Source organism: Aulonocara sp. 'chitande type north' Nkhata Bay, linkage group LG20 (genome assembly GCF_057382095.1).
Source record: "Aulonocara sp. 'chitande type north' Nkhata Bay isolate Kocher_YH1m ecotype deep benthic linkage group LG20, A_spYH_male_GT1.1, whole genome shotgun sequence".
Classification (NCBI taxonomy): domain Eukaryota; kingdom Metazoa; phylum Chordata; class Actinopteri; order Cichliformes; family Cichlidae; genus Aulonocara; species Aulonocara sp. 'chitande type north' Nkhata Bay.
This window is the reverse complement of record NC_141363.1, coordinates 22,507,072-22,532,332: the sequence shown is the minus strand read 5'-3', so window position 1 is coordinate 22,532,332 and position 25,261 is coordinate 22,507,072. Positions and strand designations below refer to the sequence as shown.

The following is a 25,261-nucleotide window of genomic DNA, read 5'->3' as shown; positions in this document are numbered from 1 at the left end:
ATAAAAAAAACAAACAAAAGCAAAGTCTTTTCAGGTCTTTGTGTGTAGATAAGACTTTCATTAAAACACGTTAATGAAACATGAGAAATAAAATGTTCCCCACAGCTGTAAGAATCACAGAGCACATCCTTCAACAGCAACATCAAACACATCAACAGTCCTGATACAAAACCTGTGACTGTGAAAACTAAATGAAGCTCAGCTTATGCTCCACTTATTTATGCTTCTTCATCACAAGCGTCTCGTTCCCAGCCTCAGTCACATTTTCCTTACTCACTGCACAAACCTATCAATGGAAGTTCAAGGATACCTCTCCTTTGACTTTGACACATTAAATTTTAAACTTTTTCCCTTAATTCTTCCATATTTATAATTTTACTTCAATTCCTCTTTTCTTAAATTCATGTTTACAAAAACATACAAATGGATTATTAATTACACTGACATATAGGTGGAGTTTTGACATGAGCACTTGGAAAAATAAATAAATGCTATGGAAGAAAACAATGTTTTTATTTCTGCATCTTCTGAAGAAAAAATTATTCTGCCACGAGAACTTTTTTGATCAACAATTTCAGCAAAATGTTAAAAGATTTATCCAGTTTATACGTTAACCTCTTCTTTCTGCTATCATTCAAATGATTAAATCATCTGCTAACAAGATGGGAACACAGCTAGCTCGTATTCATTTGCTTCAGTTGCTTTATTTTTATTAGCATTATTGTGTTACTGCATAAACCTTGCCTTCTCATTACCAGCTCATCGGCTTCATTCAGAGACTGCATTAGAGTAGCTTTATCAATACTGGCCATTTTTAAGTGCCTTAAGCCTTAAGCCTAAAGAGGGGCAGCACCAGTGCTGGTGAACTGTACTGCCGCTAATTGTTTGGTGTGTCTGTTGTTTAAAGATATCTGTGAAGTTACACGGATTAAACTTTATCTGACTGTGACATTATATAACATAAACTAAAGACAGAAAGTAAAGACAAGCAAAGGTACTGAGTATTAGCTAGCGCTAAACTAAATCTGTACGCAACCGTTAGTGGTTAGCAGAAGTCAGCACTTAGCTTAGCTACCCAGCAACTTGCTAATCTTTATTAAATTATGACATGTATTATAGAGTTTTATAAGTATATAGTAAGTATACATGATAGTGGTTGTATAATTTAGTGTCTGACAAAGTATTACATGCCAATTTTTTATCAGAAGTTCCAGTTTGCATTTTAGGCTAACAACAGCATAATGCTAATTCTTAATCAGCTGGTTAACTATGGTATTAAATGTATCTGAACTCATAACCTTTTGTGTATTTTCTGTGTCTAAATGTAACATAAAATGCTGAGGTGCTTTGCAGTTGTCAATAGCTAAAACCTTTGTGATAAAATAATAGTAAAAATTATATTATTAACATTCATTTATATTCTCTTTTGCTAGTTTACTCACAATTTAGTTAAAATAGCATTTAAGTCTGACAAAAAACATTTAAAAAATGTATTCGTGTTATGTCACTAAAATTGTATCATATTCAAATTTTATCCTTCTAATGTCCACCAGGGTATAGAAGTATTACCCTATGGCTCTCTTAAATTATCATTACATACGTTCCTGATGGGTTTAAAGTAAAAAATGATATTGCAACAGGGTAGTCATTAATGCTCTGCTTGGCTTGCTTCAAGGCAAGTGGACGATGTCATTGAGGCTCTGTTCATCTTTCATTTACAGTCTATGGCTCTACATCGCACACCACTCCAACTGTCATGTGAAAAACTGCCTGCAGTCATTGAAACAATATGTAATAAGTATAATATCAGGACTTGTGTTTGGTTTCCTCTCATTTTACTACAGCACATTTTATCAGCAATACATATTTTCCATGCTCGCTGGCATTGGATCACTTTGAGCTGGCGGCGACGTTTTGGACAAACAGGTTGCAAAAGTGAAAAGTTTTATTTCTACTTTGTTGTTTGAGTCACTGGCACACATCTGAATTGATGCAGAGTGAACTGGAGTAAACCTGTTTAACCTTTTAAACCTTTAGAGAGACTTTGTCTCCGAAAAGGCCACCAAAAAATTCCCGGAGTCACCGGAAGCTGCTGTGCTGTCTGCCTAGGCCCTCCTGCCCCTCAGCTAGTCAGTGACTTGAGTGTTGGCAGGAGTCGCCTCTCAAGTCAACATTTTCTTTTTTTAAAAAAACCCTCATGTCCCTCTTTGTTTCTCATCTCATCCTTCTTTTTCTATTTTCCCACTTGCTTTCATTGTTTTCCTAACTTGTGACATTTTTAACCCTTTCTTAACATTTGTTCTTCCTTCCCTTCTTCCATTTGTCCTTTGTATCCAGATTTCCATCCTTTTTTATTTTCTTCCTTCTCCCTTGATTTCGTTCCTTCTCCCGATCCCTCCATACTCTTCATCCATCCTTCAACAGTGACCTCGATCTCTCCTCATTCACCAAAACTTTAAATTAACTACTCCTCGACTCCTTCCTCTAACTGGTTTGGTGTCCTGGAAGTCACATTCTAAACATGGCTCCTGCTGATTGCAAATGTCCCATCTCCATCTTTATCCTGATTGGTCCAGAGCCTCAGAATGATGTCACACAGGTCATCTCATCAGCCAGCTCATCCTCGTCATGGCCTGTCCTGATTGGCTCCTCATCGCTATAGAGCGCAGCTTGGTCGCTGGCAGCGTTGCTGAGAAAGCTGTGGCTCCCTGAGCCAAGAAGGTCGCTGGCAGCCGACTCCATCTCATCCACTGTCATGTGGCACGCGTCAGCGATCTCCCTCTTCGCAAATGCCACAAACTTTGGATCTCGAGCGTAAAGACCGAGGCCCTCTGAGATCAGAACCTGCGCGGAGATTAACACAACCGGGATAAATCGCTGATTCTGGACACAGAAACTGATCAGAGATCAATCAGCAGTCAGTTCTTACCGCCTCCACCAGACTGTCAGCTGACCCTCTTTTCTCAGTGAACGGTGCTCCAAGGTGAGAGGGGACTCTGAGGGTTGTGTACGCCCTGTATGGGGGTGGAGCTGCAACACAATCACGTGACACATTCAGACACGGAGCGTGACCACAGGCCGTGGACACAAACTGGCCTGGAGGCCTGCTCCCTACCCAAGAGTATGCACACAGTTTGATGGCACAAACGCACAAAGAATCTAACTACAGCACTGACTTTGGATGTTACATCTCTGCAGTTACAGCACAGCAGATACACCTGTGCAACCTGCTGTACATGTGAGCGTTCTTTAGAGAAACGTTATTGATCAAGTCGGTAAATTTCTAATATCCTTAAAAATGACAAAAAGAGGCCGTTCTTTTTGTCAGGGGTCTACGTGTAGTGTCAAATAATCTTAAAATTTTGATGCACCTTTTCCCTCCACAAATGATATCAAAGGGCACAGACGGTTTCCCTCTGTGCCCACTCTGGTCCTCCGCTGCTCCACCACTATGTGTCCTCTGAACTTGGGCCAGCAGCATTAGCATTCAGGCCCTGCACAGGAGGCAGGCCTGTAACTGTGCCAGAGCTGCTGTCAGTTTATGCTTTGCTGACCTGCTAACTGCATCTTTCTCCCAGAGGCTGTCTGCGGTTACTGCCAGAATAACAGTTTTCACTGCCTAATTAAAAAAGAGGAGGAGGATACATTTTCAAGTTCAACTGATTTCTGAAATTCAACCTGATGCCGCAACACTGTCTAGAGTTTGTGTGTAAAAACTATCTTAGTGTGCATTTGTTCGTCCCTCTTACCTGATGTCCCCGCAGGGCCGCCGTACCAGGCTGGTCTGGGTGCCGCACCTGTCACGCTGACACCTGATGGATGAGAAAGGTGCGACTTTAAACCACAGGAACACGTTTACAGTGCGGCTAAAATCAACAAAAATGTGGTGTCCTCACCTCTTCCTGCTCCTGCCTTCTTTATTTCACCCGCAGGTCCTCCTCCTCCTCCCCAGGGTGGGCTTCCTTCCTCCTCCACCAGGATTAGAGGAGCATAGAGGAGGCGACCGCGGCGAGGGCAAGGGTTCGCCCAGGATGCCGAGGAGGCCGCCATGGAGCGACCGGAGGAGTGACGAGACTCGAAGCTGTTGAACGTTTGCTGAGGAGAGGAGAGTGTTTGATTTCACTGAAGAAGAGAGATTTGTGTGTGTGTGCTTGCTGTGTGTTTTACCTGTGTGCACGTGCGACGCGGCGGCGATGTCGGGTGGTAGGTCCCGGGGATCGGTAGGTCGTCGCTGCTGCCCTGCCTCCTCAGGCACTGGATGTTAAACGACGGCTTCCGACCTGATAAACAAAAAACTCATATGAGGTGTGATGATGCAGTTACGCTGCAGAGAGGATTCTGGGACATCGTGTCACCTGTGGGTGTGGCAGGAAGTAGGCGTCTTCTGGTCGTCCTCCTCCCCTCGCTGTAGCCATTACCATAGCTACTGTTGGTATAGGAGGCGTGGCCATCGTAATGGTCTCTGTACAGAGGAGGCTCATCAGGATAATGTCTGCAAACACACAAAGGAAAATGAATCGGTCTTCCACTATGTCGATGTGTGCCCTCCAGAAATGTCAGTCGCCTCTGAGGGTGACATCAAAGCTAACGTGTACCTTTCTCTGGAGGTGATGCTGTCATTGTCTTCTTCTCTGCTGTAGTAACCCTGCTCGCCACAAGCCTCCATGTCTCCGTTCCTCCACAATCTGTCCCGTGAGTCCCTTCTACAGGTCACAGAAAGTGTCAAATTAAGTCAGGTTATTTAGAAGCATAATTAAAAACATTTAACTGTACAGCTCATAGAATAAAATGAGATAACATTAGAGCAACACAACATATTAAAATACACAAAAAGAGTAAAACCATAGAAGTAGAAAGCAGCCAGAATAAATAAAGATACTGATGGCTGCCAGTACTACCCCTCACCTCCTTCTTGAGTTATTGCCTTCACAAGATCTTCAGAAAACTTGACCTCTGACCTTGAGCTCAACGTCACACTTAAAGTGCACTTATGGTATCAGTTTGAAAATCCTACGTCGCCTCATTCTCGTGTTCACGCAGCTGGGTGTCCACGCTGTCCCGCGCAGTGATGACAACATCCCATCAGCCTTTTACAGCTGAGGCATAAAAATGGGTTAAAACTTTTGGTTTTGTTGAGGTCCTGAAGGGAAGGTGCAGTTTATTCCACTATGTAGGGGCTTTTGCCATAAAGACTCCATCAGCTCTGTGAGCTATAATGTGGACCTTAGGTCAGGTTAGGAGCATCTGCTCAGCAGACCTCAGTGGGAGTGTGCAAAGTTAAAGGATGAGAGAGGTGAGGAGGTCACAACCCACAGGAGAAAGCCAATATGGTAAATTTGTAGTCTTGCTTGCATGAGCCAGTTGAGAGTGCAGCAGTGACCAAGCAGTGACAGACGACACTTGAAGGAAAACTGATCTCAATTTCTCTCTAAAGGGTTTCTTATTGATCTGTAAGGGGCTGGGGCTGCCACCACCTGGAGGGGGGGGGGACTGTAATTGGCTGTCACACCTGTAAATGCCACGTTTCCTTAGTGGTTTCCGTTGTGTGACCACCTACCTTCGTTTGGAGTATGACGGTCTTTTGTGGCCGTGGTCCAGCAGGCCGTTCTTCACGGATGAGCGGCGGTAGGGATGTCGATTAATGGATGACCTCACGCTGTCTCCCCAGCGAAGATGTTCGTCGTGATCGCTGCCGTTTGCCATCTTGGTGAGAGACCCGACCCGGTGTATCAGACCTCCGTTAGAGACGCTGCCGTCACCCACAACACCGCCCTGACCTGCAAAAGAAGGTGAGGTGGACACACTAAGTGTCATGTAATCACAACTGTTTTCCTCATTTACATTTTAAATCCTTTTGTGTTGTTACATGATGCAGCCTGATGATAACGAATTAACTGGTCATTTACCAGTAGGTGTCAGTAAAGAGCCACGTCGATCTTTCTCTGCATAACCATTTTCAGCCTGCAGGCAAAATACAAACTTAATCTCTTTTAAAGGCCCATTCAAGTATTTTCTAAAAAGAAAAAGTTGAGAAGTTTGTCAGACGCTTAAGTGTGTAAATCTGAATAAAGACCTTATATGCAGAATTCTCCTCCATCTCCTCGTCCTCCATCATGGCCTCCTCCTCCTCCTCCAGGTCTTCGTTCAGAGCCAGGCGCATCTCTGGACCCAGATCCTGCAGAGTCTTCAGACCAGCTTTACAGAGCTACACGGAAACACAAAAAAAAAATGCATGAAGACATACTTGTTGTAACAGCATCATACACAAATACACATCCCAGTTTCTTTCCTAAAGGCATCTTCAAGCTTTGGTTGGACTCTAATTCAGTTTAAGAGCTCTCAAAAGCATCACAACTGACGACCGAATTAATGAGTGACTCTGAGCACTCCTCAGGTGATGGGAGAACAGAGATGAAGGATAAAATATAAACAAACAAACCTCACTGGTACAGACCTCAGCTTCATCCATGGACCCTGTATCTAAATTTTCTCTAGGAGCTTTCCCATCCATCCATCATCGTGTAATTATTCCAAATTGTGTTAGCAAGCGAAACAGGTATTCCAGATGTGCTTTCCCCAGCAACATTTTCAAGATCTTCCTGAGGTGCTCCCAGGCTTAGAGGAGCTATATAATCTCTCGGGCGACCTCTGGGTCTTCTCAAGTGTCTCCACCAAGTTGGGCATGTCTGGAAAACCTCCAAAGATGTCCAAGAGGAATTTTTATCAGTTACTCGCACCACCTGAATTTACTGAATTTCCCGGAGGAACCCACCCGAGGGATTAATAAAGTTTCATTTAATCTAATCACCTCAACTGGGTTCTTTCTATTTCAAGGAGCAGCAATTATATTCCAAGCTACCTATGGATGTCTTAGCTCCTCACCTCATCTCTAAAGTTGACCGACCCACCCTACACATGAAACTCATTTCAGCCACTTTTATCCTCAGCGTTATTTTTTTAACTACCCACATCTCATGATGGTAGGTCAGTGCTGGGATGCAGATTGACTGGTAAACTGGAAACTTTGCCCTCCAGTTCAGCGCTCTCTTCAGCAGGAAATGAACATCACAAACTCTTGGGTTAATCTCATGCTTTACCTTCACATTACTCACAAACAAGACCCCAGGACATTTAAACTCTGTTGTTTGGAGCTTTGGTTTCTTCAGTCATTAAAAAAGAACAAAAACATGTTGGGTTACTGCTGCCTGTCTTATATGGCCTGATACTGTTGGTCTGCATCTTGCCGCTTTGCAGCCTTCTGTCAGTAAATAGACAGACAGACCTGGACAGCAGACTGGTTGGGTGAGTCATTCTCTCCGGTCAGATCTCCCTTTTCTTTCCTCCTCCTGAACTTCCTGAAGTAGTCTTGGATGAGGAAAGTGGCATAAAACTTCCCAACAGTTACTTCCTCCTCTGTGGATGGAGAAGAGAGAGTTCAGTCTGCAGTACTCCTGCTGAGACTTGCAGTAACAGTACTACCTCGTCGTGTGAGCAGCAAGAGTACCTTCATGTGGCGGTATGACTTCGTCCAAAAGTTTTGGCTTCATTCTCTTCCAGATCTTCTTGATGATCACCCTCAGCTCTTCGTTCTCCTGCTCAGGGATACCTGGCAAGAGGTAAATCCGATAAAAGTTATGGCTAGGCTACTGTGTTTACAGGCTTGTGGCTTATTAACAGGGACCCATTTCTATTTTTGTATTGATTCAATGATTTTAAGAACTCAATAATACAGAGAAGCTAAAAGATGACCAATCAATCAATTTCACTATTTAAAATTACTGCATAACAGCATCCTTTATGAAGATACACTTTCATTTATTTAATTTAGTCTGCAAAGCAAACAGCTTCTGCAACTTTGAATTAGTCCATAGAGAGATGAAGTTTTGCTGTCACAATGCCTAAACTGCGACACAATGGTTCAGATCTGTGTCTGTTTGGTTTATTGTCACATTCCAGAAAGATTTAGGTAAGTTTATATGCAGATGAGTCTCTGATTTATGTTATAAATTTGATTATCAGTTACAGAGAAGTTTCTGACTCCCTCTTAGCTGCTGCTAGTTTATAAATGCATTAGTAGCTGTCAGATAGTAAAGCTATAAAACCTAAAGGTTTTCCTGAATAATGTCAACCTTTTAATGCTGTGGCAGAAAAGGAAAGAGGAGCCATGATTTCCTGAAGTCTTTAATTTGTCCAGGATCACTCCTGTGTGTTTATAGCAGCTCCTGCAAAGACCTATCACATACCTTCGGTCTTGATTTTAAGGGCAGTGCGAACCAGAGCAAATAACGTGGCGTTGAAGGTCACCATCCCATCAGCATTCAGAGGCATGTTCATCGCTACCAGACGCTGAGATGGTTAAAAATAGCTCCCAGTTAAATTAAGTCTCTTGAATCCAAGCTTATAACCTTTTGAACAGCAGCTACAGCACACAGTGTGTGACTATTTTACCTTGCAGGCAACTCTGTGAGGACAAAGCTTCCCAAAACCCAGAGGAGGCTGAATCCTTCTCAGCATAGCAACAACGTCCAGGTGTTTTATCCGACCTCTGAGAACAAAGAACAATCAGGAATTTTATGATCATCTCTCCACCTGGAACTTTATTCACTTTTCCTCCTGATTTAGGTCAATGAACACTGGAAAAAAATAATCCACTTTTCTCCCCAACATCAAAAAGTTAGATGAAACTGCAGGGTAGTGAGCCCAGAGCATGGCTGCAGATTAAATCCCAGCTCAATTTATTATCTTTCCAGTTTCAATTTGCTTGACTGCTATGAAATTTAAATCACATGAAAACTTTTATATGTTTTGTGCGTCTGATACAGAAAAATATATGAAAGAGTATATACTGCATTTGAGAAAAAGACATTTTATGGAGTGTAATTGAGGGATCTGTGTGTGTGTGTCTGGACAACTAGTTATTTAACCAGGTGTTTTAGCAGGAGCAGGAGTTTCTATTCTCACCAAAGGAATTATTATTAACTAAAGCCAAAATAAAAAATAAATTAAAAACATGAAGATAAAAACACTAAATTATCCTGGGTATATGTGGACCACGGATCATCTTACTTGGCCTCTGGATCATATTCTGACCAGATCCTCTTGAACTCATCCAAATGATGTGGCCCCAGAATTGACCAATCACGTGTCAGGTAGTCAAAGTTGTCCATAATGACAGCAACAAACAGGTTGATAATCTGAAGCAGAAGAAACAAGTATATTCAAAGGTGTTTAGTTACATTTTAAATGCACATATATATACTCAATTGCCACTTTATTAAGCACACCTTGAACATCTGTCTTCATGCAGCTAATAATGTTCGGTGTTTAGAAATGTCAGCCGTGAATAAAATAACTTATTATCTAAATCAAAGTTAAAGGTGTCTCTAATATTTGTGCTCCTATGTGCATCAGCAGTCTGCTCATATTTTCCTTCTGATTAACTATTATGTCAGAATTTCATTAAAGATATGTGTGATTAAAAAATGTGTGTAAGTGTGTGTCCTGACCAGGAAAGCACACAGCATAAAGAAGCTGATGAAATAAACAATGGCGAAGTTGCTGCCGCAGCTGAACTCCTCCCCTGGTTCGTAGTCTGACTCGGGGTCGCAGCGTTTACCTGGAAGACTGGCTAACATGATCTCCTGCCACGCCTCACCGGTAGCACACCTGCACAAACACACACAAAAAAACTTGAAAATAATAAATTCTCAGTCCTGCCGTGGGAGAACTGCTGGTGCTTAGAAAATCTGAAAGAAGCAAAGGACCCAGAGTAGATCCCTGTGGGACACCAGGAGTGATTTAGCGAGTTTTTGAAAGAATGAAAACAGACTTGAGCACTCTTGAGCACTTGAAATGAAGGTACTGGACTTCTTTTTGGTTCGTGATGTTTCACCTCTTATGCACGAGGCTGTCCTGTGCATTCAGTGAAGAACCTCAGACACCAACCACGGAGAAGCAGAATAACATCGATCCATTCTCTTCTGCTTATCCTTGTCAGGGTTGTGGGGGGACCGGACCCTATCCCAGCTCTCTTAGGGCGAGAGGCAGGGTACACCCTGGTGTACCAGGTCACCAGTCTGTTGTAGGGCTAACACAGTGACAGACAACCATTCACACTCACGTTCACACCTGTGGTAATTTAGAGTTAACCTAACCCCACTAACTGCATGTCGTTGGAATGTGGGAAGAAGTCAGACTACCCGGGGAGAACCCACGCAAACACAGGAAGAACATGCAAACTCCACACAGAAAGACCCGGCCTGATGGTGGAATTGAACTTAGGACCTTCTTGCTGTGAGGCAACAGTGGTGGGACCAGAGGTGGTGTCTTATGGCACCATCTATCAGCCATCTATAATACAGTCTTGCAGTCCCTTCCCAGGCGATGCAGTCACCTGACCTCAACATCCCACATAATAGTGGGACGAGACAATGACTCAGAGAATTCAAACCCTGGCCAGTGTGACAGTATTGGCCCACAGTTTGCTTCACACCTTGGCTCATGGGACCCTTCACAGCTCACATGAATAATAGTGGGATTAATAGTGGGTGAAAGACTCAGTACAAGCTCCAAAATGGCAACCGCACTAGGGGCTAAATAGCTCGGGCTCAACATTAGCAGCTTAAGAAGAAGCCTCTTAGATGAGAGGTGAAATTTCTTCACAAGCCAAAAATACAAGCACTCAAGAATCTACACAGACATAAAAGCAGCAGGAGGAGCATCTGACCTGAAGAGGAGGAGAACAGCCTGAGGAAATGTCTGGAAGTTGTTGTTTCTGTTGATCTGAGTGTAATCCTGCATCGCTATCTTCCCAAATGTCTGACAAATGGAGACGAGCAGAAGAAAAAAGTCAGCAGCTTTAGCATGTCCTTATTGTGACAGGCTTCCAGTGTTGTTAACGGTGACTGTTTGGATTGAAATGAGCGGCCAATTTACAAAATATTTGACTTCAATTTCTTTCCTAACTTAAAGGGGTTGACACCCACAGAGATTTTGCAAGAATTGATTGATTGATTGATTGAATCTTTATTTTGAACATGTTGAAAAAGTATAAAAAATAAATAAAAAAAATAGAATTAAAAGAGACAAATGAACAAAGCAAACAAAAGGAAAACGAGCAACCACAACTCCAAATAACGTCCATGTTCAAAAAGGAGCAGGAAGAAGCATAAGCTTATTTAATCCCACCCCTTTTCCACTATCTAGTATCAATAGACTACAGAAATACCTCCTTGTAATTACATTATATGTTATGTGTAATTTTTTTTTTTTTTTTAATATATACACATATATGTTTCTATCTATCCATACCTACGTATATACACACATACGCACATATACACATTTTCAATAACCCCATTAACACCTGAAGGATACACAACCTACAATTTTATATATATTTAATATATACACACATACATACACACACATACACACATATATATATATATGTACTCTCAGTGGCAAGGGAACAATAAGAGAACAGCACCACCAAGGCTGGAGACGGAGCAATACTGGAAGAGCATATGGGAGAAGGATGCAACCCATAACGGCAATGCTCAGTGGCTAGAGGATCTGAGGGCAGACCACAGCGACCTCCCTGAACAGGGTCCAGTAACCATCACAGTGGCAGATATCCAAGAAAGGGTCTCCAGTATGAAGAGTTGGACAGCACCAGGGCCCGACATGGTTCACGCCTACTGGCTGAAGAAGCTGACTGCACTCCACGAGCGTCTGGCAGCACAAATGAACCAGCTGCTAGTTAACGAGAGACACCCGGAATGGCTAACTGAAGGCCGGACGGTCCTGATCCCCAAGGACCCCAAGAAGGGACCGGTCCCCTCCAACTACCGACCAATAACCTGCCTCAGTACTACATGGAAGCTCCTGTCAGGCATCATATCGGCTAAGATGAACAGGCACATGGGTCAATACATGAGCGGGACACAGAAAGGAATTGGCAAGAATACCAGAGGCGCAAAACACCAGCTACTGGTAGACAGAACAATCAGCCGAGACTGCAAGACCAGACTGACCAACCTGTGCACTGCCTGGATTGATTACAAGAAGGCCTATGACTCAATGCCCCACAGCTGGATACTGGAATGCCTAGAATTGTACAAGATCAATGGGACCCTAAGAGCCTTCATCAGGAACTCAATGGGGATGTGGCGTACAACACTAGAGGCCAACTCCAAGCCCATAGCACAAGTCACCATCAAGTGCGGGATCTACCAAGGAGATGCTCTGTCCCCACTGCTGTTCTGCATAGGCCTGAACCCCCTCAGTGAGATCATTAACAAGACTGGCTACGGATACCGACTACGGAACGGAGCAGTTGTCAGCCACCTCCTGTACATGGATGACATCAAGCTGTATGCCAAGAGTGAACGAGACATCGATTCACTGATCCACACTACCAGGCTATACAGCAATGACATTGGAATGTCGTTCGGACTGGAGAAGTGTAGTCGGATGGTAACAAAGAGAGGGAAGGTAGTCAGAACTGAGGGGATTGAACTACCAGAAGGCAACATTGCAGACATAGAGGACAGTTACAAGTACTTGGGGATCCCACAGGCGAATGGGAACCATGAAGAGGCCGCTAGAAAAGCTGCAACCACCAAGTACCTGCAGAGGGTCAGGCAAGTCCTGAGGAGTCAGCTGAATGGTAAGAACAAGATCCGGGCCATCAACACGTACGCCCTGCCCGTGATCAGGTACCCTGCTGGGGTAATAGGCTGGCCAAAGGAGGAGATAGAAGCCACTGACATAAAGACAAGAAAGCTCCTTACCATGCATGGAGGGTTTCACCCCAAATCCAGCACCCTGAGGCTGTACGCTAAGCGGAAGGAAGGGGGCCGGGGACTGGTGAGTGTCAGCACCACAGTCCAGGATGAGACAACGAACATCCAAGAATACATTGGGAAGATGGCCCCAACTGACCGAGTGCTCAGTGAATACCTCAGGCAGCAGAAACCCAAGAAAGAGGAGGGAGACGAGGAACCATCATGGAAGGACAGGCCCCTGCACGGTATGTACCACCGGCAGATAGAGGAGGTGGCTGATATCCAGAAATCCTACCAGTGGCTGGACAAAGCTGGACTGAAAGACAGCACAGAAGCACTAATCATGGCAGCACAAGAACAAGCTCTGAGCACAAGATCCATAGAGGCTGGGGTCTATCACACCAGGCAAGACCCCAGGTGCAGATGCCCCTGAGACAATCCAGCACATAACAGCAGGGTGCAAGATGCTAGCAGGCAAGGCATACATGGAACGCCATAACCAAGTGGCCGGCATAGTGTACAGGAACATCTGTGCCGAGTATAACCTGGAAGTCCCGAGGTCAAAATGGGAGATGCCCCCAAGGGTGGTGGAGAATGACCGAGCTAAGATCCTGTGGGACTTCCAGATACAGACGGACAAAATGGTGGTGGCTAACCAACCGGACATAGTGGTGGTAGACAAACAGAAGAAGACGGCCGTAGTGATCGATGTAGCGGTTCCGAATGACAGCAATATCAGGAAGAAGGAACACGAGAAGCTGGAGAAATACCAAGGGCTCAGAGAAGAGCTCGAGAGGATGTGGAGGGTGAAGGTAACGGTGGTCCCCGTGGTAATCGGAGCACTAGGTGCGGTGACTCCCAAGCTAGGCGAGTGGCTCCAGCAGATCCCGGGAATAACATCGGAGATCTCTGTCCAGAAGAGCGCAGTCCTGGGAACAGCTAAGATACTGCGCAGGACCCTCAAGCTCCCAGGCCTCTGGTAGAGGCCTCTGGTAGAGGACCCGAGCTTGAAGGATAAACCGCCCGCAGGGGCGTGCTGGGTGTTTTATGTATATATATATATATATATATATATATATATACACATATATATACATACATACATATACACATATATATATATACATACATACATACATACATATACACATATACACATACATATATACCCATACCAACAAACCCGTGCATGCGCACACACATGAAAATATTAGACAAGAACACCCTATCAAATCTCTACCTTTTCCCTGTACCCTGTAAAAACCACATCCTTAAACCGCTTTTTAAACTGCGCCATGCTTGGACATTGCTTCATATCTTTACTTAGTCTGTTCCACAGCTTCACTCCACACACAGAGATGCAAAAACTTTTTAATGTTGTACGGATACGAGGATGTTTTAAATTTAATACCCCCCTCAAATTGTATCCCCGTTCCCTTTTAGAAAACATTTTTAGAATATTGTCAGGAAGCAGGTTATTTATTGCTTTATATATAATTTGTGCTGTGAGAAAATGAACCAGATCTGTGAATTTTAGAATTTTTGATTTTAAGAATAGTGGATTTGTATGATCTCTGTAACCAGTTTTATGGATTATCCTTATGGCCCTTTTTTGTAATATAAAGATTGATGATAGCGAACATTTGTAAGTATTGCCCCAAACCTCTGCACAGTAATTCAAATACGGTGCAATCAGGGAACAATAGAGAATGTGGAGTGATTTGTGGTCCAGAATGTGTTTTACTTTACTCAAGATTGAGACACTTCTTGAAATTTTGTTATGTATATGATTTATATGAGACAACAAGAAGACACTAACAACTGAAGTAAAGGCACAAAGAATTAAAGTTGACCAAATCAGATTCAAGTGGGCAAAACAAACTGTTCAAAGATCTTTTTTAGTGTTGTAAAATGTTTGATATAAATAAATTAAGTCAGAATGACCCTGCAGGTTTACTGTGTGTAAACTTACCTGCATGCCGATGACAGCGTAGATGAAGAAGATCATGGCAATAAGTAGAGCAACGTATGGCAAAGCCTGCAGAGAGACAGGAACAAATTAGAGTTTTTGCTGAACAAGGCAGCAGAACTGCAACAAAACACTGCATTATAAAATATAAGATGGGAGCTGTGGCTACTGAACAATGGGCAACATTAAAGAAACAAGAGCTTTAAACCACGATTAAGCCAGACTTCAGCCAGAACTCGATGCAGATTGACCTTGTGGCCATTAAGAAACGCCACATCTTCTTTCCAGACAACGTCCTCGCTTACCTGCAGCGATTTGATGAAAGTCCACAGGAGTGTTCGAATGCCCTCCCCTTTACTCAGCAGCTTGACCAATCGCATTACTCGAAACAGCCGGAAGAAGGTGATAGACACCCTGGAGCTGTCCTCTCCACTCTGAAAACACAGAAAAGTTTGCAGATGTGATAAAAACATGTGTTAATACACTCACACAAAAAACGACTGGCTGTTGTTTTAGAGCTGCAGGATCCTCCAGGCTGAGCTGAAAGCTGCACAAAAGGGTGAAGTTAATTTGACCTGCATTTAAAGTAGTTTCAAAGGAAGAGGAGTCTTGAACATCTGAAAGGAAAAACAGCACTTGTGTCAAGTCCCCCAAACAATGAAACTTGTCTAAAGTGGGACGATTTATATTACTTCAGCAAGTCACGCTACAGTTACCCATGTTTTTGGTGATACCTGTTGTTAACAATGGGAGAAAAATCACAGCCACAGCAACGATACAGTAAAATTTGATAAATTTGATAAATGATACAATAAAAAGATAAATATCACTGAGTAAATGGGTCAGACTTTTACTAACAGTAAAATAAAAATGCTTCAGCAGCTGCAACAGTGCTCCGGAGTTAACCTGAGGACAGCGGCTGAAAATGATTTAATTAAAAACAGCTCACATGTCCTATGTGGAGAAAATTACAGACTGTGATCTGCTTTCTCAGAATTAATTGTTCTATATAATAAATGATGTTGTTATTGCAAAATTGTACATAGTTTTTTCACTGTGTGGATGCTCATATGGACCCTGCTGCTGTAGTCACCCCTCTGATGCTGCAAATATTTAATAAATTCAGAGTTAAAGGCTTGCCCAGCTTAAAGTTCTGGTTATCATTTTATCAAACCAGGATTGCATTCATGATCTCACCTCTAACCTCAGGTCAGGTGAGTGTTTGCACACCAGGATTACAGGCTGCAGGGTAAATGAAACAGCATCACAGAGCAAGAGGGAGTGGGCACCATAATTATTTGTGTTATTGTGTCAGTTATAATGAGATACAATAAAGAGAACTGTTCTAAATCCAATTCAAGACAGAAACGTCACAAGTACTCACGCTGAACTCAGTGACAACGATGTCGACCACACTGCCGACCACAATCAGAGCATCAAACGAGTTCCAGGCATCAACAAAGTAATGCTGGAAAAAAGCAAAACAACATTTAGTGAAACTAATTATCCCTGATCTCGGTTCATTTCTGTTTATATAAACCCTTAATCTTAATGGTCACATATGAGTTTAATAACACGGTAAACAGAAAAAGGAAAACTATCTACACTAAAGAGCTTTGAAAACATGTCCAAGAATATGTAGTTATTAACAGGAAGACTTTCCGTGCGTAGCGGATGTATGGAGATCTTTGAAGAGATACGCTTGGTTTCCTCACCCTTATTCTGAGAGCTGCCAGCTTGAGCAGCATCTCCAAAGTGAAGAGTCCAGTGAACACCATGTTGAGGATGTCCATGATGTAGCTGAAGGTTTTGGACTGTTCATAGTGCTGCAGGAGACACGGAAAGTTAGACAGATTAGGTTTTAGTCAAGAGGAAAAAATCAGAGAAGAAACTGAAATATTACGAACCTGAATGGCCAGAGTGACGGTGTTGAGAAGGATCAGGACAAACATGACGTATTCAAATCCTGTCGAGTTGATGATGGACCAGAACTTATACTGAACCGGATTCTTCGGGATGTAAAGCTTCAGCGGCTGAGCCTTCAGAGCGTACTCCACACACTGACGCTGGAGAGGGCACGAGAGCATTAACAGTACTGCAACAACGCAGCTAAACAAAAAACAAAACAAAATTATGATAAAAAATATGCTGGGACTGTAAAAAAATTGTTTTAACTAAAATTACTTTGGTAAAAGAAAATTAAGGGAACACTTCAATGACTTCAACGACTTGTGATTTTAACTCACTGTTGTTCCATAATTTATGTGAAATATGTGAATATTTTATTCATCAAGATGTGAACAAAATCCGTTGATTAAAAATATATTTTTAAAACAACTGCATAAGAAACCCCGCTCCTATGTTTACAGTGAAAGTAACATAAAAATAAATAAATAGAAAATAAACAGAAGATGGAACAACAAAAACACCCTATAACTGATAATCTTATGATAAATCAAATACAATGTTTTTTTTGCAAGATTAAGAGTTTCTAAAATTAATATTTAAAAACATTAAATAACCAAAATTAATAAAGGAATAAATAAATAAATTATTAATGACATAAAAATTTAGATTTATCAACTATAGCAACCTGTTACCTTTGGATTTGAACACCTTTGAACGTACTTACTTTGATCATTATTGTTTTTAACTAGGGATGGGTACCGGTGTCCGGTGCTGACATAAACGGTAGTAACCAGACCGAAAAGCAGTGCACATTTCGGTGCTTTATTTCGGTGCTTTTTTTTTCCTGAGCTGTGATACACTTCTAGCCAATAATTTTACGTTTCCGAGGATAGTAGGCGGGGCCAGGTACGTGCGTTCTTTAAGAGCAGAGCTACAGATTAAAATGCCCAAGGCGAAGCGGTCAAAAGTCCGGCTGTACTTCACAGCAAAATATGCAAACTCAGCAGCAACAAGTGCTTTAAGCTGATACTGTGATACTGTCAAAGGAGGTAACACCTCAAATCTGATGAAACACCTGGCGACGCATAGCGTTTTTTTTAAAAGCCCAGAAATGCGCCGTATGATAGCTTGCTGCGAGACCTCACACCGAGCACGTCTACTGTGCGTGGGTTGCCTGTTATCTGACCCGGAGTTAGCAATATCCCCCAAAAACCCCGAAGAGTAGAGTCCTGGCCCCTAGCCCTGCCAGTGTAGCAGAAATGATGACGGATGATGATGCAGCAGCAGCTGTTCTTCTCTGCGTGAGTAGCTTAATGTTGTCCGTGTGTAATTTACGTTGAGTAGGCTAACCACGTTATTACATTAATGCATGTAAGGTGAACTAGCAAACATCATCATAGCTACATGCGGCTGTCTTCTTGTTTGATGGCAGATACTCCCTTCACCCTGGCCAAAAAGGCTAAAATGACCAAAGAAAAAGTGGAAAACAGTTAAACATGAGAGGTTTTTGGACAAAGTTTGTGTTTTTTCCATTGTTTAAGCTTCCAGCCAAGAGTGATACCATATATGCCCCATAGCTGCAGAAAAGGCTAACATTGTTATCTTTTTACAAAAAACAGCTGAACATGAGAGGTTTTTGGACCAATTTTGTGTTCTCCATTCTTTAAGCACCGGTTTGAGCACCGGTTTGAGCACCGGCACCGTTTCAAAAGTACCGATTTGGCACCGGTATCGGATAAAACCTAAACGATACCCATCCCTATTTTTAACGTATACGATGACTGTGACACTGATTCGTTTGGGTCCAGACTGGCAGCTGGGTTTACCTGGTTCTTGTCCAGCTCACAGTTCTTATATTCTTGCTCTCCCTGTTCTCTGAAGGTGATGATGACAAAACCCACAAAGATGTTCATCATGAAGAAGGCGATGATGATGATATAGACGATGAAGAAGATGGAAATCTCCACCCGGTAGTTGTAGATGGGACCAGAGTTCTCGCCGTTGGCGTCGATGGCTTTGTAGAGCAGACTGAAGACAGACGGGTTAAAATGTCAGAGTTGGTTCCCCACAAACAGTTAAAAAAAACCAAAAACAAAAACTGAGCACTCACGCAGGCCAGCCCTCAAAGGTGGACACGGTGAAGAGCGCCATCATCCCCATCAAGACGTTATCAAAGTTAAAGTCACTGTTCATCCAGATCCTCTCTCTGACCATCGGATGGCTCACGTCTCCATCTTTGTACACCACGAAGGTCCCTCTGAACACACACATCACATTTCATCAGAAGACGCTGACTTAAAGTCATGTGCTGGATATTTAATTATGAAGTGAACATGGCGCCCTAAACATTCCATAAACCCTCAAACCGAGTATTCACCTGACATTCAACCATTGAGGGGACTCACCTTTGGCCACACAGTGTGACGGTCTTATGTTCAACCCAACATGAGTAAACAAGTCCAGTCGAGTCACGGAAACAAGAAACTGAACAATACACTGTATATAAAAGATGGACACAACCACTATGACATCACCACGTTCCTGTTATGAATGTTTGACCTGCTGCCATTTTGGCGTTTTGAAATGGCGTTGGTGTACGAGGGGAGGATCTGACTGTGAAACAAAGGACACTGTAGGCTCATTTCTTACCGACTTGTGATTGATAAATCGTTTTCTAAAGAACACATCTTGAATAATTTTTATTTTTACTATCATGTACAAAATTAAGTCATGTTTTATTTATAAGACCTCACAAAAAGTGACTGAACCCACAAACTCATCAGGAAAGTGCTCACTGAAGAGAAAGGAGACAAGGCCGTTTCTTCCACACAATCGGAATTCTTTCTGCAACTAGATAAGTCCCTCCAGCCCAAACTTCTGTCCATTAGGGGGAAAAAGCATGTTTTAAGGCACAGGTGTCAAACTCCAGGCCTCGAGGGCCGGTGTCCTGCAGGTTTTAGATGTGTCCTTGATCCAACACAGCTGATTTAAATAGCTAAATGACCTCCTCAACATGTCTTGAAGTTCTCCAGAGGCCTGGTAATGAACTAATCATTTGATTCAGGTGTGTTGACCCAGGGTGAGATCTAAAGCCTGCAGGACACCGGCCCTCGAGACTGGAGTTCGACACCCCTGTTTTAAGGCATTTCAAGCCTAGCTCGACGTTTTAGACCTGAAAGCCACGATTGATATTCATCTCGGCTGCAAACCAAGTATTGTTTTTACAAAAAAGACATAAAATCTTATCTCAAGTTGTGACATCGATAGTTAGAATCAGACTCAAATTAAAATGAAATTGCGCTAAACTGAGTGGCAACTTTAAACATCAGAAACAAAGTATAACTCTAAGATACAGACTTAGATTTTATAAATCATTGGAATTGAATACAAATCAGAGGATTACCTCTGGAGTGAAATAAAATTAGATTGTTTATTGTTGTTGAAGTTGAATGTCAGTATTTAAAACACAAGCTGGCTTCAGTTTTGAACAATTTAAATAATGAAAACTCACTTGCACTGTTCGGGGGTGTGTTTGGCTTCATCGGTGCAGCGGTAAAATTTACCCTGAAATGCAAAACACACAGATTGGACCAGAAACACAAACACTGTGCTGACGTTTAGTCACAGCTTTAAGACTTCAAAAATATGAACAGAGACTTGGAGCAGAACGCAATAATGCTACAGTGTCTTTATTGTTCGATGCACTGTAAATATAGGACTCATGATAAATACTTTTTTGTGTTTGAGGTTGTGTTTTAGAAGGTTTTTTTAACATCCATTTCTCTGGTTTGTTTTTGTTTGTTTGTTTATCGAATATGTGAAAATGTTTCATTTCCTGTTTTGCCATATCTGACTGTTTTTCTTTACTTTGGTGGCCCTTTGATGACTGGAAATTCAGAATCAGGGTCAGTGTTGTCCTGATAAACAGTGTACATTTATAAAACACACTCTATTTTCTCCCCTTCTGCCCAATGAAACACTTTTACTCCTCAGAATACTCTGAAGTTTTTCCAAAAATGTGTCCAGTGTGTAAGTAGACGTTCTCAGCCTCACTTTGAAGAGCTGGACTCCAATACAGGCGAACATGAACTGCAGCAGGGTCGTGACAATCATGATGTTTCCGATGGTCCTGATGGCCACAAACACACACTGGACCACATGCTGCGCGACAAAAACAAACAAACACAAAGTCAGGGAGTATTTTTAAAATAACACAGCACAATGCCTGGTACTCGCCTACAACCCTCAATATGTACCATCGCTACTCCCCACTGACCCCTTTGACTAGGCTTTTGTACGCCCCACATTAAGTGAACATATCACTGTACTGTGTAATGTTACCTTGAGTCCTTTGGCCCTGTTGATGGCCCTCAGAGGTCGGAGCACCCTGAGGACCCTGAGGATTTTCACCACTGAGATGGCACTGGAGCTGCAGAGGCACACGCACACATTTACACACCTCAGTTTGTTTAAACACACTTACATCAAAACAGTCTCTGTACTTAAATACAGTCCAAACACATACAGCAAACCATGCATGAGACAAAGACTGAAACAAACAGGAAAGTCAGAATGTATGTTGTTTGGATACTGACTGCAGGAAGAAGGAGACCAAAGAGACGCTGACGACCAGGAGATCCAACAAGTTAAACCAGTTCCTGCAGAACGAGCCCTGATGGAGGAACGCTCCGTGGACCGTCATCTGTGAATGAGAGAACATGTTGGCAATGCAAGACAATCAAAAGAGGGAGAGGAGGGCCTGGGTGAGTTATTTCATTGAGCTGAAGGCGATATTTACCTTTAACAGAATCTCCACAGTGAAGATGGAGGTAAAGGCGTAGTCTGCATAGCCCAGAATCTGAACACAGAGGTTGAAAACAAACCAGACTCAGGTCCAACATTTCAATTTTTTTCTTCAGAATCCAGAAATAACTTTCCACAGGTGAGTCAGGATAACGTGTGCAGATTAAAGCAGATGCAGCTGACACATTTGCTTTTCATTTATTAGCATTTTAGCATTTTCTTTTAAATAAGATATTTTTATGTGGGCTTTTGTGATGTAACTGAGGCTGTGGATGGTGAAGTAGCTGCTGTGTTAGAGGCTTAAAGGCAGCCAAAATAAAGTAATAGATAAAAATATTGATAGAAAACTGTGAGATTAAATTATTTTCAAAACAGTTTCTGGTTGCGATAATAACATCCTGCTCTATAAAATAAATAAATAAATAAATCAAGAAAAAAGTCCAAGAAACAGTTGAAGCAGCAGCTCAATGAGACACATTCAGTTTTCACTCAGATGACGACAGAGAGTCACACAGCAGAGACCTAAGTCCTGAACAAGTTTTAATTTAATTTGGCAGAAAGTTCAGGAACTCAGCTCCGTAAAACCAAGTGTATCATATTTCATACATGAGTTGGTGGTGGCTTTATCCTTCTTTCAATTGCCTTGTGGGATTTTTCAGCATCTCAAGCTTGGTTTGGCTGCTATTGTGGAGCCTGTGCTACAGTCGCTCTTCTGTAGGATCGAACTGCACAGTTTGCCCTTCGCTCTCTGCACACATCAGCAACTCCTGAGGTCATCGCTGGTTTTACTCGTTGTTCATCTTAAACTGCTTTTGGTACAGTAGGTATGAACCACTGGACAGGACCTGCTGTTTCAGATACACCACTGATCCATGCAGCCATAACACTTTGGTCACTTAAACCCTTGTGCTGCCATTTTTCCTCCTTCAGTGCATTAACGTTCATCTTTCCTTCCTATTCAGTTCCTTCATGTAGCCCAACACCTGTCACTGGTTTTATGATGGTGGGAGTTTAAAGCGGAGAAGTCTGCATATCAAGAAAAAAGATGTTTAACTACCTTAGCTCATCTACACAAAACTCAAAAGTCCTTGAGAAGGTTCATGGTTTCATTTTAGCTCAGAAACAGAAGCAAAGTGCTTGAGCTCATTTTCGGTTTGCTGAAGACGGTTAAAACACAATCAATGAGAAATACGCACTGCTCGTAAGGACGGCAGCCGAGAGGCTCGTTAATTAATTCAAGATAGAACCAAAATGTATAATTTGCACAGTTTCGTAGAGAACAGAGGAGGCAAACACAGGGTTAACGCTCAGTATGAGCAGGTCTGATTGTATGTTTGAAGTAATTTCCTCCCTCAGCTGTTGTGAATTGCTACTTCTTGCATGAAGCCAGCTGCTGCTCTGCATGTGAGTGTTTAAGTTTGTGTGTCTGCACACACACACACACACACACACACACACTGTGAGTATTCATTATCTGACAGTGAACTGGTGATTTTCTGCCTCCATGTGTTTCCATGTGTTTCCCTCTTTAACCCGGTTAGGCACTGACCCACTTCTGCAGTGTAATCTGCTGAGGCCCCGCCCCCAGCGCAGACCACAGAGGGTTGGCACAGGATTGGATCAGCTGGAGGGATGCTGTGCTCTGCTGCGATTGGTTGCTTGGCTATCAGGTAACTTGGTGATGGTGAAAGTGGCTGACATGGTGGTTTGTCTTATTTCACCCAGACAGACAGAATAAATAAGTTTCAAGAAGGCCTGGAACTAAGAGTATGCTGGCTTTAGTCATCCTAGTGGTGGTCCCAAGCCTGGATAATGGAGGCATGTTAGGTCAGGAGGGGGTATTGGGAACAAAATCTTTGCCAAATCAAGAATGGGGATCATCAAGAATCAGATTGGTCCAGAACAATGGATGCTGAGCTACTACTGGCTGAAGACAAAGGAAGAGGAGAGGTGGAAGGCATATTAGGAGGCAGCGAGAGAGAAAGCAAGGTAGGAGTGTTGAAGTAAGAGTAGGGACTTCAAATGTAGGATCTATTATTGATAAAGGGAGAGAGCTGGCTGATGACTCATAGAAGGAAAAGATAAATTGTATTTGCAGGAGGCCAGAAGCATCGGAGGTGGATTCAAACTGTTCAACCACGGTGTAGACAGGAAGATGGTGTCAGACAGGATCACGAGTTTGAAGCTGAAAATCAAACAGGTGATGCTGATGTTGTCGGTGTGTACGCCCCACAGGTTGGATGGGAGTTAAAAGAGAAAGAGAAATTCTGCAGTAATTTGGATGAAGAGGTAAAGTGTGTCCCCAAAGGTACTCAGCCCTCTGTGAGCAACTTCAGATCTCACATTATAGACTCACATTGTTCCTGAAGGAGTGGGCTCTGATTGGATCCTCGGCAGCCAATGAGCAGCTGCTGAGGATGATGAAGACGAGGATGAGGTTGGTGAAGATGTGGTGATGGATCAGAGTGTGGCAGGCCACACGGATACTGCAGACGGAGACAAAGAGTCAGTGTTAGAGGCTTCACGTCCCAGCATGAAGGATACTAGAATTTCAATCACAAAAGCTGGAACACAGACTCTGGGTAAAGTTAACCACACAGCAAAACACATTATGTCTAAAATAACCACATCAACAAGCTAAAAAACTCCTAGAAATGATGCCAGAAAATCTAACTTTATGTAAATATTACTTAAAGGGAACAACAATAATACATGACTCAAACATATTTGTGTGATTGTTATTGTTCATCCTGTAGAGGTGTTAGACGGCGTGTTGCACGTGCATGTGTCGACACACTCACGGGTTTGTCTTGCTGAGGCAGAAGAAGGCGCTTCCTTCTGGGATCGGGAGAACCTTCTCTTTAGGAGGAGCAAGATCGGCCATCTTTAACTGGACTCCTCCCTCTGAGAAAGGAAAGTGAACGATCTGAGGGTGATGGTTTTAGCTTTTAGAACATCCATCATTTCAGTGATTGAGAGCTGGATAGTTGCATGTTATGGTACTGATATTTAAATATTCATACATTGGGCCTCTGTTTTCATCACCTTTAAAGTCTCTGATAGCAGCTTCCTGGTTCATCACTTGTAGCTCCTGTGTTACTGTTCTTATTAACATATTCTCAGACATTTGTCATATTGGTCATATTACACTCGTGTTTTATTTACTGATTATTGGAGGGATTATTGTAAAGCTAAAAATAAAAATACGGCAATATGTATTCATCCAGAAAAAATGTTTGTTTTGCACTTAACTAGAGCTGCATCATTGTCATAGAAAAAACCCCATGATGCAGCACTGTCTCCATGCTGAACTGGAGATGCTTGTCCACGCCTTTATCTCCTCCCGGTTAGACTGTTGTAAATCACTCTTTTCCTGTCTGTTTAAGGCTTCCTTAAATCGCCTCCAAGTGGTCCAAAATGCTGCAGGCTTTTAACCCACAGTAATAAAGTCTCCCATATCACTCCCATGTTAAAATCCTTGCACTGGCTTCCAGTTGGGTACAGATTTAAGTTTAAAATCCTCACTTTTACCTATATCGCTGAGCTTCTCCAACCTTACTCTCCAAAGCGGATTCTTAGATCCACTGATAGCGGTCTTCTGTCTGTTCCAGGGACCCGTTTAAAAACAAAGCAGCATCGTGCTTTTCAAAGCCTGGCTCCAATACTGTGGAACAGTTTACCTCCCCGCTACGCACCATCGACTCTGTGGCTTCTTTTAAAAAACAGCTTAAAACACATTTGTTTAAACAGGCATTTGGGTAATGTTCGTGTGTAATATGTTGTTTTACTTTAT

The 25,261-nt window shown here is 42.6% G+C and overlaps 1 protein-coding gene across 1 annotated transcript in view; it reads right to left on the bottom strand.

Annotated features, from left to right (window-relative positions):
• Window positions 1-2,225: 2,225 nt before the first annotated feature.
• Window positions 2,226-25,261, bottom strand: part of cacna1fb (calcium channel, voltage-dependent, L type, alpha 1F subunit) — a 47,533-nt gene continuing 24,497 nt past the window's right edge. Inside the window, exons 21-51 of the mRNA XM_086278250.1 lie at window positions 24,270-24,372; window positions 23,825-23,954; window positions 21,464-21,523; window positions 21,261-21,367; window positions 21,007-21,094; window positions 20,719-20,826; window positions 20,177-20,229; window positions 18,776-18,922; window positions 18,492-18,693; window positions 16,665-16,823; window positions 16,473-16,583; window positions 16,142-16,225; window positions 15,063-15,191; window positions 14,761-14,826; window positions 10,727-10,818; window positions 9,507-9,666; window positions 9,067-9,194; window positions 8,449-8,545; window positions 8,244-8,346; window positions 7,505-7,606; window positions 7,283-7,413; window positions 6,074-6,205; window positions 5,907-5,961; window positions 5,558-5,777; window positions 4,596-4,703; window positions 4,356-4,492; window positions 4,168-4,280; window positions 3,897-4,095; window positions 3,750-3,812; window positions 2,930-3,030; window positions 2,226-2,844 (exon numbers count right to left, since the gene is read on the bottom strand). Coding sequence (XP_086134376.1) covers window positions 2,581-2,844; window positions 2,930-3,030; window positions 3,750-3,812; window positions 3,897-4,095; window positions 4,168-4,280; window positions 4,356-4,492; window positions 4,596-4,703; window positions 5,558-5,777; window positions 5,907-5,961; window positions 6,074-6,205; window positions 7,283-7,413; window positions 7,505-7,606; window positions 8,244-8,346; window positions 8,449-8,545; window positions 9,067-9,194; window positions 9,507-9,666; window positions 10,727-10,818; window positions 14,761-14,826; window positions 15,063-15,191; window positions 16,142-16,225; window positions 16,473-16,583; window positions 16,665-16,823; window positions 18,492-18,693; window positions 18,776-18,922; window positions 20,177-20,229; window positions 20,719-20,826; window positions 21,007-21,094; window positions 21,261-21,367; window positions 21,464-21,523; window positions 23,825-23,954; window positions 24,270-24,372 — 3,752 coding nt within the window. The 3' untranslated portion in view covers window positions 2,226-2,580. The remainder of the gene's footprint in view (window positions 2,845-2,929; window positions 3,031-3,749; window positions 3,813-3,896; window positions 4,096-4,167; window positions 4,281-4,355; window positions 4,493-4,595; window positions 4,704-5,557; window positions 5,778-5,906; window positions 5,962-6,073; window positions 6,206-7,282; window positions 7,414-7,504; window positions 7,607-8,243; window positions 8,347-8,448; window positions 8,546-9,066; window positions 9,195-9,506; window positions 9,667-10,726; window positions 10,819-14,760; window positions 14,827-15,062; window positions 15,192-16,141; window positions 16,226-16,472; window positions 16,584-16,664; window positions 16,824-18,491; window positions 18,694-18,775; window positions 18,923-20,176; window positions 20,230-20,718; window positions 20,827-21,006; window positions 21,095-21,260; window positions 21,368-21,463; window positions 21,524-23,824; window positions 23,955-24,269; window positions 24,373-25,261) is intronic.